The 11,090-nt window shown below is 41.6% G+C and overlaps 2 protein-coding genes across 2 annotated transcripts in view; both read left to right on the top strand.

Moving 5' to 3' along the window:
- Window positions 1–284: 284 nt before the first annotated feature.
- Window positions 285–2,690, top strand: bcl7bb (BAF chromatin remodeling complex subunit BCL7B b). The gene is made up of 6 exons (XM_010770869.1): window positions 285–440; window positions 951–1,026; window positions 1,132–1,219; window positions 1,374–1,532; window positions 1,758–1,861; window positions 2,035–2,690. Exons 1-6 carry the CDS (start codon window positions 328–330, stop codon window positions 2,104–2,106), a joined length of 612 nt encoding a protein of 203 aa, XP_010769171.1. The 5' UTR covers window positions 285–327; the 3' UTR covers window positions 2,107–2,690.
- Window positions 2,691–3,163: 473 nt separating this feature from the next.
- Window positions 3,164–11,090, top strand: part of baz1b (bromodomain adjacent to zinc finger domain, 1B) — a 16,749-nt gene continuing 8,822 nt past the window's right edge. Inside the window, exons 1-10 of the mRNA XM_010770886.1 lie at window positions 3,164–3,909; window positions 5,249–5,365; window positions 6,200–6,344; window positions 6,950–7,142; window positions 7,335–7,456; window positions 7,694–7,891; window positions 8,288–8,479; window positions 8,589–9,894; window positions 10,185–10,346; window positions 10,971–11,088. Coding sequence (XP_010769188.1) covers window positions 3,791–3,909; window positions 5,249–5,365; window positions 6,200–6,344; window positions 6,950–7,142; window positions 7,335–7,456; window positions 7,694–7,891; window positions 8,288–8,479; window positions 8,589–9,894; window positions 10,185–10,346; window positions 10,971–11,088 — 2,672 coding nt within the window. The 5' untranslated portion in view covers window positions 3,164–3,790. The remainder of the gene's footprint in view (window positions 3,910–5,248; window positions 5,366–6,199; window positions 6,345–6,949; window positions 7,143–7,334; window positions 7,457–7,693; window positions 7,892–8,287; window positions 8,480–8,588; window positions 9,895–10,184; window positions 10,347–10,970; window positions 11,089–11,090) is intronic.

Raw genomic sequence — 11,090 nt, 5'->3', positions numbered from 1 at the left:
GAAGAGGTGGGCTAATTTAAATTACTCTATATAGTAGTAAGTAGCCTACACTACTTGATTAAATGAAATGTGATGTAAAAATGTATTTGGTAACATTCCACCACTTTATATGAGTGCATGTAATGAACTGTAAATAATTAAAAAATATATATAATTTTAAAAAACCTCTGACTGCCCATCCAATAATTACAGCAAATACAGTATGAGCATACTGACGAGGATGAAGCCCAAAAAATAAACCTAAAAATGAGAGGTTGTAATCTCGCGAGACTACCAGTGTAACGGAGGACTGGGGCTTGGTCTTGAAGTTTTCAGATGCATCTGTAGATGAATCATAACAGCATCAAGATGTCGGGACGATCAGGCCGTGCAGAGACCCGAAGTCGGGCTAAAGATGACATTAAAAAGGTCCTGGCAGCCATCGAGAAGGTGCGCAAATGGTATGTAGGCTGTCCGGGGGACAATATGGAGGGGAATGTATTAGTAGACTCACTAGACTGTAGCCTGATTATCTGCTGCGTCGCTCAACAAACTTCAGTCGGAAAAGTTGGATGATTGACGGGGCTGCTGACCAATCATTGCCCCCGTTTGACAGCAGGGGCGGAGCTAGCTGAGTTTTTTCCGCCGATAGCTGTCAATATGGCCACAGCCTCACACGCTGCGCGCCGTAATGTAGACGACTGTCCCGTAGTCACAGACATAACAGTGACATTAATGAACACCATGATACCAATCCTCCTTATATTTTCACGCCCATGCAAAGTAAGCGAGGGCTGTTAGTTAGCATAATAAGATATTTGATTAGATGTCATTTTTTGCTGTAGACAGAGAAGACACGAGCATGTAAAGCCTGTTATGTCATGTTACAAATGAATGGTTTCCTAAAGCAGATGGTGCTGACCTAAAAAAAGCTCCTTGCGAAAATAAGCAAAAACTAATTTCATCTACAGGGAGAAGAAATGGGTGACAGTCGGAGACACATCTTTACGCATATTCAAGTGGGTGCCAGTAACAGAAACAAAGCAGGTGGGTGTCTGCCACGTAAAAAAAAAAAATGGCATAGCTTTTAAGGATTCACTTCTATATATCTAGTCAAAAGACTGATTTTTACAATCCCCTCCTTGTTATCAGATATATAGGACCAAATCTACAGGTGGAGATGCTAGAGGACTGAAAGATGTGGTCCTGGAAAATACCAACTCTTTACTGGATTTCACTGGTGAGTTTGTGTGTGTATTTAAAAAAAAAAAAATGATGGAGCAATTCCATGCAAAAATGTCAAAAGCCTAAATACTTTACAACCAAACAAAAATACAACAAAAACATAATAAAACTATGTCACCTGATCTTAAGCACTGTGCTCTCATTCCCAGATGAAAACAGCAACCAGAGCTTTTTGTCGGACGTTTACCAGCCTAAAATGGACAACAGCAGCAGCACTTCCAGCTCGCAGCAGGTCAGCCCTCCACACACCTCCAGCCTCCGAACTGAAGACTCTCAGCCACCAATGCTGGGCCAGGAGAGTGTAGATGGTATGTGGATGGCGCTCAAACATATTTTCACTGAATTGAACACAGTATTCTGTTATTTTAAAAAGGTACAAGTGTACAAAGGTATCAGTCCTAGCGGTAATAGTAGTAGAACTGTGGAAATACTTATTGAAATTACACTAGTTGGGTACTGTGCTGTCTCTGGATTCCTTTACTGTCAAAGCTGCGTTCATGAGGATATATTTCCACCCTTTCTTGTTAATGCAGAGCCAGTACATTCAGGACAGGAGGGGGCTGATGAGCCTCCCACTCTCATCAAGGAAGACCTTCTTTCATCAGGAGCCATCAGACGGAAGACCCCAGACACACAGGTATATTTTTTTAAAAGGGCATCAAGGAAGACTTAAAAATGTTTTAAGAATACAATTTCAAGCATTGGGGTTTGTTGCATAGTGTTACAAATTATGTTTTTTTTTTTTTTTAACTAGTATTGCTTCTAACCTTGTGGACCTTTTACTAACATATTTTTATTTTAATTCAACAGGAGGAATTGGATGAAACAGGAGCACCCCCTTTAAAGAAGATATGCACAGGAGAAAATGCTGTTCTGAGATAGCTCATTTAGAATAATGTTGTCAAAATGCACATGATACCTTTCCTCTGTCAGATTAGCCACGCCTTCTAAATGATTATAAGATTCTCTTGACATATTTTCCGCAAACATTACATTCAATCAAATGAAAAAAATGATTTCCTGCGAAATCCTTGTTTACTTTTAAAGGTCTCTAAAGTATGCCGTTTTCAATAATTTCAGAAATGAATGGAGACGATTTTCCGAACTTTGTGTGGCAAGTGACTGCCACTGAAAGCAATGTTTTAAAATTCTTAATTCACATGCTTTTGTGGCAACTAACTATTTTCTCAGTTTCTCTTTATGGAGCTGAACCTCACTTTTGCATGTTTCAAATTCCTATTGCTTTGTTGTTTAGGTTTACATGCCATTTTGAAAATGTATTAAATGTGTAGCTTTAGATTGATGTTTAGATGTGCCATTTTGTATTAAATACAACATCCTTTCTGAAACGGATATTTGTTGGCTTAAAACATGCAAGAAATGCTTTCTTAATATTTATGATATAATTTGCCCATGTTTATAACTGAAGCAGTTGTAAACCATAATAAATGCTACTTTCCAATGAATTTCCAATCAATCCGTTCATTGTTACTACAAAGTCGCTATGCATTCACCATAATATCGTGTGGTTACTGTGCTGTTTAATTAAGGAAGGGCCTATTGTTTAAACAGACATTTTCAAAATGGAAACCAGACAAAGGGTTTAGAAAATGATTTTGATTATTGGACAAGGAATATATGTCTGATCAGTTTTCAGCCAATACATTATCAACATATTGAAATGGGTTTATGTATAAATTAGTCAAAAAGATCATATAAGCTATTGTCATCAGCTGACCTCTAGTCTCATTTATATTCGATGCGGGCGTGGTTTGTTTCGAGGGCTAGTGTAGTTTGACAGCCAGGCCAAATCAGCCAATCACAGGCCACGAGAGCAATTCGATGAAGGCGCTCTACTGAGGGAGCCAATGAGCGTCAAGTGGGGGCGGGACGTTCTCGCGACGCTGCCTGCTGCCGGGGAAACGGAGTTCTGAGAGTGTACGGAATTGTACCGGTGGACTAGAAACTCCCGCCATTTCAACAAGGAATTAACCTCTTGATCGATCCACGTTACTTTTTCGCACCACTTACTTATTCTTTTCTGATAACAAGACGCTCCGACCGTACGAACATCCAGCAAATACAGTTGTTTTGACGAGTTCAGGGCTAGTTAGTTGCAAAGACTTTGGGATTGTACAGCGCGCCAGACCTCCTGCTGAACTGAGCTCTGGCTGTTGCCGCGAGTTTGATATCGGTGCGGCTTGCATCCTTACATGTTCATCCGGAGGAACTAAAAGTTTACTAACTCTAGAGAGAGACAGATCTGGCCACCTGTTTTACATCTTTGCTTGAAACCAGCATGGCACCGCTACTTGAGGAGAGAAGAAGGATGCGATGAGGCGGATGGCAAGACGCGCACTGTTATTGTTTTGCAACCAGATAGCAATCCAGCCTGCTAGCTAGTCAGCTAGCTGCTACACGCTGAGTGCCGGGCCTGCCGGCGGTAACCCGACAAGACAAGACACTTGCATACATGCTAAGGTCATATTATTGTATATCATTGTACTAGTTTATTGCTAGAAGATTTAATTGTACCGTTGGCACCCGTGCCATCTGTGGATTTGAAATGGCACCGCTTTTAGGCCGAAAACCTTACCCACTGGCTAAGCCGCTAGCCGAGCCACCAGGCCCGGGAGAGGAGGTCTACATCATTGAGCACACCAAGGAGGCCTTCAGGAACAAAGAGTATCCTTTAACATGATGCTGATGCTCCTATTGAGCCAACCAGCATGCTTTAAATATGTGGCTTTGTCTATCTGGCTTAATTTCTGATTACATAATGTTAGTCATTTGCACAGGACTGAAGAGCTGGCTAGCGTGATTTATTTGATGGTACCTGACATTTCCCCTCATTAAACGCTGATTTCCTCCGCATGTACACAGTGTACAGCTAATGTTCAGCCCGCTTTGCTAATCCAGCCATGATAGCTAGCTAACTGGCTATAACGCATTATAGCACACTTGTTGTATTTTGTATAACACATTTAACAATTCCCATCTCTTAGTTATTTATAACGAATTGCTAAAATGCTTCCTTTCACTTTCAACTTTTACCAGCCCGCTGTCAGCTACTAATGCTACACGGGTTAGCTAGCACGCTGCTAACGTTAGGTTCCATTATGTCACAATAGCCCGTCTGAGGATGTTGCTCGGCTGCTTTCAGTTAGCTTTAGCTAGCCTTAGCTGCCGGTACATTTGCTGTTTCAAGTTTGACAAGAGAGGACAACAGCCGACATACAACTGTTTATTGATTTTAAGCAGCGCTCTTATGTATTTATCTTGGTTTTGGCAACATATTTGGGTAACTTTACCGACTTGTTTTGGTGTTTGTGTGAACTTCAGAACGTCAGAGGTCCTTAACTGTAAGCAACATGATGACAGTTCGGCGTGACACGCAGTACGAAAAGTGGACTTTAGGCCTTTTTATGGCAACCTGAGTTGTTTTAGTTTCTGGTATGTTTAGATTGCTGCAGTGACATGACTATATTATCTACTTTCTAAAGTATGTATGTACCTTTTTAACATCTCAATCTATCATCACTTCTTAAACAAAAGCTATGAGAAGCATAGGCCTCATATATAGGCTGTCCCATCTTATAGTAACACAAGGTTCACTTTACTTTTTTAGTTGAATAACGAAAGGTAGCACAGTCAAACCTTTCGCTCCAATCAAAAACCGATATCAGTGTACACTCTTTTTACACTGCTAAGGTAGCAAGGACTTTCTTCCAGCATCTGTCTCCATCATTATTCCTTCCCAGCCCCCCTTACAATTTTCCAGCTTCGCATTGTTATTGTACAATTCTTCAACTTTTTCGTTTCATCTCTTTTTTTGTTATGATATAGTTGTGTCTGTGATGGACGGTGTCCCCCTCAATATTTTTATATTTCTATCACCAGTGACACTAAATTGTCAACCTTGCCCCTTGTTTGTTAATCTTGCTTGTAATTAGTGGGCAAATAGCCAAAAAGGCAGAACGGTTTTCACGTGACTATTGTAGTTTCCTTAACGAAATGCCTACAGAGAGTATGAGGCACGCTTGAAGAGGTATGATGAGCGCATCTGGACATGCAAGAGCACCGGAAGCAGTCAGCTCACACACAACGAAGCATGGGAGGAAGAACAAGAAGTCACCGAACTGTTAGTATTTCATCCAAATGTTGAGTTTGCATGTACAGGATTTTCTCCACCTTGTGTATTTAAGGACCAATAGTCTGCTCTCTGCTGATTAGTCTACAGCCTCTACATATAACCTGAATAATATGCAGGTACAGTTCAGTAAAGGGCGTTGCTATGCATTCAGATATCCAGTAAAGGTCTGTTTCACATTAATTTCTAAATAGATATACCACCACTTGTAAATAATGCAGGTTAGCCACTATAACAGCAGCTCAGTAGAGTCAAGAAAGCGCTGTAATTTCCCAGTGAAGGTCACAAGGCGTGATGCTTTGCTCTGATTGGATACATCTTGTGCTCCTCCTTTCATTCTATTTAGAGGGTGTGTGATTGAGTCATCATTGAATCTGGCGGAAGTTCCTTTGTCCTGATCGGCAAATGTGTAAAACATAGCCATATAAAATCTGAAGTAGTTCAGCTGACCTTTCTTAGTACAATTATCAACATACAGGTCTACAAATACTGTATGTGCTTTCAGCAAGAGGAAGGTGAACAAACCCTTCATGTGGCCCAAGCAGATGTCACAGTAAAGGCAAAGCATTGCTCAGCTGCCCAAAGCTCAAGTCACCTAGGATCATGAGCCATGCTAATTATATCAGTCAAGAGATTTTACTCCCCCTACTGGTCACTCTCAACGCTTTGTTGCCCTGTTATGTAATGCCCCTGTCCTGATGACAAACTGCTGGGTAATTAACACTGGAGAAAAAAAGTGGAGCCTCATGACACAAACTTTATTACACTTTTTATTCATATGCTAGCTTCTAAAAAAACATCTGCTGACCGTTTTTCTCTGTACAGGCTTGACGAGGAATATCCCAAGTGGTTTGAGAAGCCGGTCCTGGAGATGATCCACCACAACACAGTGTCTTTAGACAAACTGGTTGAAATGGCCTGGCTGGAAATCCTCACCAAGTATGCTCTGGATGAAGAGTGTGACTTCCTGGTTAGTTTTACTTCTCAATTTTTGTTATGTAACCTTGCATTTGGATTCAGGTACACCTTATCACTATACAAAGGAGCCTGTAAATGATTTTAATTACAAAGCCTATAAACACATTTATTTTGTTCAACTCTTAGGTTCTGTTCAGAGGTGTTAACTTACAATACCTGCTAAGTCTAATATGACTTGGCATTCATTTCACACAATACTTACACATTCATTTACTTAAGTACCAGGCAGGTGTGAAATAGAAACCTTCCTCTTGGTGTGTTCTAGGGCTGCTCAATTAATCGTATTTTAATTGCGATTATGGCTTGCAACGATTAGGAAAACATCTTAATCGAAATAAAACGATTATCTTATTATTACTTTTCCTTTTTTTGATTTTTCAGTTGAATTATACTTAAAGTTCAGGGTAATCAACTGTTAAAAACATACTGTTCACATTTTTGTTTCTCCAATAAATGGATGTTTTCAAAGTCAATGAATAATCGCATTTAATAATCGCAATTACAATTATTGACCCAAATAATCGAGATTATGATTTTTGCCATAATCGAGCAGCCCTAGTGTGTTCTGAGATGCTCACTAGACCTTGTTCTCTTCAGGTGGGGAAGGACAAAAGTTTGCAAGTGAAGGTGGTGAAGATTCATCCTCTAGATAACCCAGAGGGGGAGACGGCGGAGAAGAAGCTCGAAGGTGCCTGCGACTCTCCATCCAGCGACAAGGAGAATGCAAGTCAGGAGAACCAAGGGAAGGAACCTCCTCCCCGAGAGGAGGAGAACAGGAGGGAGAGTCTCAGTGAGTAACGTTTGTGCATCCGAGCAAATAGATATTTTAAACATGCAGGTCAATATTAACTTAAAAACGTTCTTTTGCATTAATAAAATATTGTCACGTGAGTACATTTGACTGAAAGTATTAAACACCTTTGTTCTGTTTATTTGGATAAAACCAGTCTTCTTCATATTATATTGTTTCACTTCCTATCAGGTGACAGAGCACGACGTTCACCAAGGAAACTTCCCACTGCCATGAAGGAAGAGAGGAGGAGATGGGTGATGCCCAAATTCCTTCCCCACAAATATGACGTAAAGCTCATCAATGAGGATAAGGTCAGTATCCTGTTTTTCAAATGAAACAATACGTTTCTACTCTTCCTTTCCCCTCTTTGGTCTTGTCTTACAACCCATGGTAGCATATTAGGCATTGTCTTTTTCTGTGGTACAATTGATTATATTTAGGAGCTTGGTTTCAAACCTTCTCCAGCATTGTGTGGTTCATGATCTTTGAGATATAGACACAGTTTGAATTTGTAAATTGAGGTTGTATCCCACCGACTTGTCTTCTAGGTGATCAGTGATGTCCCAACAGACAGTCTTTTCAGAACGGAGCGTCCTCCAACAAAGGAGATCATGCGCTACTACATCAGGCACTATGCTCTGAGGCTGGGCATGGGAGAGAGTGCTCCCTGGGTGGTTGAAGACGAACTGGTTAAAAAATTCAACCTGCCAAGCAAATTCAGTGACTTTCTTCTTGATCCACACAAGGTACACTTTCTCATGACAGTTCATCATATAACCTAGGGCTGCTCGATTATGGCAAAAATCATAATCTCGATTATTTGGGTCAATAATTGTAATTGCGATTTATTAAATGCGATTATTCATTGACTTTGAAAACATCCATTTATTGGAGAAAAATGTTGAACAGTATTTTTTTAACAGTTGATTACCCTGAACTTTAAGTATAATTCAACTGAAAACTAAATAACTAAAATAATAATTAAAAAAAGATCGTTTTATTTCGATTACGTTGTTTTCGTAATCGTTGCAAGCCATAATCGTAATCGCGATTAAAATACGATTAATTGAGCAGCCCTAATATAACCTACATTTTAAAATGTTGCTTGTTCCTGACTCACACTTGTTGTTTTTGGTCTAAAGTTTTTAGCAGAGAATCCCTCTGCAAAGCGTAAGAGCCTGTCGTCTCAAGAGGGTAAACCTAGCAAGAGGCTCAAGAGCCCTGACACACCTGGAGAGGATTCAGGGAATGAGAAAGGAGAGAAGAAAAGAAGACGGAAGAAGAACGACTCTTTAGGCATGCCCCTCAGTCCGACCATTTGGGGCCACATGCAGGTTAGCTGGCTTGTAAACACAATATCATGTCTCGGATATGTTGCTACTTGATGCTGATGTGGTAGCCTTTTGAACTTTACTTAAAGTGCTCATGTTGTCTGTATTGCAGAAAATACAAATGAATGGCTCACCACTCAAGGTGAAGAATTCGGGATCCCCAAAGAAAGGAGAAGGCAAAGGCTCGGCTCCCTCAACTCCAAAATCAGGCAGAAAGTCTGGGGACAAGAAAGAAGCAAAGAAAACGGGAAAGAGCGGTGTCCTCAAAGCTTTTAAGAAGGACGGCAAAGCTGGTCCTAAAACCCCAAAGATGAAGCAGATGACTCTGCTGCATCTAGCTAAGAGCACTCCAGCTGGGAGCCCCAAGAAGAGAGCCCGTAGTAGTGGCATGGGTACCGCGAAACTGGGGAAGCCCCTGCACCCGATGGCTCTCCACCTCCTTCGTTACTATAAGGAGCACAAAGGCAAGGAGGACAAAAAGACCTCCCTTTCCTCCCTCCTCTCCAAAGCCGCAAAAACCTTGTCCCCAGACGATCAGAGCCGGCTGCCAGAGGAGCTCAGGGAGCTGGTGCAGAAACGCTGGGTGCTGCTGGAGCAAAAGAAGCGATGGGCAGCCATGAGTGAAGAGGAAAAGAATGAAGAGATGAAGAAAAAGCGAGAGGAAGTCAAAGAGAAATTGCGAGAAAAGGCCAAGGAGAGAAGAGGGAAGGAGATGTTGGTCCGACGGGAACAATCCCGCAGATACGAGGATCAGGAGATCGAAGGTGGCAAGACACTGCCGACGTTCAAGCTTGTTGACATGCCTGAAGGATTGCCCAACACCCTGTTCGGAAGTGTGGCTATGGTTGTGGACTTCCTCCAGTGCTATGCTGGGCTACTGATGCCAGAAGACCAGTATCCCATCACAGCAGTGGCTCTGATGGAAGCACTGGCCGGGGAACGCTCAGGCTTCCTGTACCTGAACAGAGTGCTGGTGGTGCTGCTCCAGACGCTGCTGCAGGACGAGCTGGCAGAGGGCTACAGCGAGCTCGACATGCCCTTATCTGAGATCCCCCTCACCATGCACTCGGTGTCTGAGTTGGCGCGGTTGTGCCTGCGACCATGTGACGCCCAGGGCGAAGGGAGCCACCAGGGCTCTGTGGACTCTGGGGCTTTGGGGGGCTTTGATGACGTGGTCACCAGCGAGTTCTTGGAGAAGCTCGAGACAATCGAGGTGTTTGAGCTGAGCTCCGACGAGAAGGTCAGCCTGCTGGTGGCTTTGTGCCATCGCATACTCATGACGTACTCGGTCGAAGACCATGTCGATGCAATGCAGCAACGATCAGCTGAGGTGTGGAAGGAGCGCCTGGCCATGCTGAAGGAGGCTAACGACCGCAAAAGGGCGGAGAAGCAGATGCGAAAGGAGATGGAGGGCAAAGGTAGGCAGGATCACAGAGAGCTCTACCTGCAGTTTTTAATGCCGGACTGAATATAGAGTGATTTCATATCGTGATTCTTGCTTCTCACCCCACTAATTTGAACTGAAAAATATCTACATTTAAGTTATACATTTATCATGAGTATGTTTTGATAATCCATTGTCTACATGGGAGAGTTTAAAATATTAGAGCGATATCAATTTTAAGTGTTTTATTTATTACACCAACATTTTAATGCTAAATTGATAAAAAAATTTTTTTAATTAAATGCATTTTTTTTTTTTTCAAAGGTGAGAAAAAGAAAGAGGGGAGTGTTAAGAAGGACACCAAAAAAGAAGTAAAGGTGGAGCCAAACCCGGAGCCCGAGGACATGATCAGCTCACTGAAGAGCCGGCGGCTGATGTCCGTGCAGGCCAAGAAGGACAAGGAGGAGATGGAGAGACAGAACAAAGGTACATCTAAAGCAGAGAGCACATTATAATGTAGGTTAGTCATGCTTAACAGCAAAAGTGCCATTGTTCTCCACCTCTGAAATCTAATATGTCATATAAAGCAAAGCCAGTTTATTATTATTAGGGCCGGGACTCGATTAAAAAAATTTATCTAATTAATTACAGGCTTTGTAATTAATTAATCGCAATTAATCGCATTTTTAATCGCATATAAATATTTGACCTGAGAACAGTGAGAAGCAATTTTTTTCACATGGATTTTAGTATACCATTGAATAATGACTGAATACATAAGCTTAAGCAACAAAACATTGTTTATTTTTTTCAAGGAGGTTCTTAACCAAGACCAACAGAAAAGTGCAATTTTTGCCATAAAGTGTAGCAATAGCATATTTAGGAATATAGTACATTTCCGAGATTCAGGTAGCCTATAGGTAGGTAGACCTTCTGTAAACTATAACACTTTGTTTTTTAAGTANAACAGCAAAAGTGCCATTGTTCTCCACCTCTGAAATCTAATATGTCATATAAAGCAAAGCCAGTTTATTATTATGATTACATTTTAGGAATTTGTCAACCTTAAAACCTAAATTTGGTTTGCTACTTTTTTTTATTTTCCCGTAGAGCGCATGGAGAAGGAGGCTGAAGAGGAGCGGATGCGCAAACAGCGGGCTGCTGTAGAACGGGCCTTCCAGGACGGTATCACCAAAGCCAAACTGGTGATGCGCAGGAGCCCCTCTGGGT

Source organism: Notothenia coriiceps, unplaced genomic scaffold, assembly GCF_000735185.1.
Source record: "Notothenia coriiceps isolate Sejong01 unplaced genomic scaffold, NC01 NC01_scaffold00009305, whole genome shotgun sequence".
Classification (NCBI taxonomy): domain Eukaryota; kingdom Metazoa; phylum Chordata; class Actinopteri; order Perciformes; family Nototheniidae; genus Notothenia; species Notothenia coriiceps.
The sequence above is the reverse complement of the archived record's forward strand: the minus strand, read 5'-3'. Positions and strand labels throughout refer to the sequence as shown.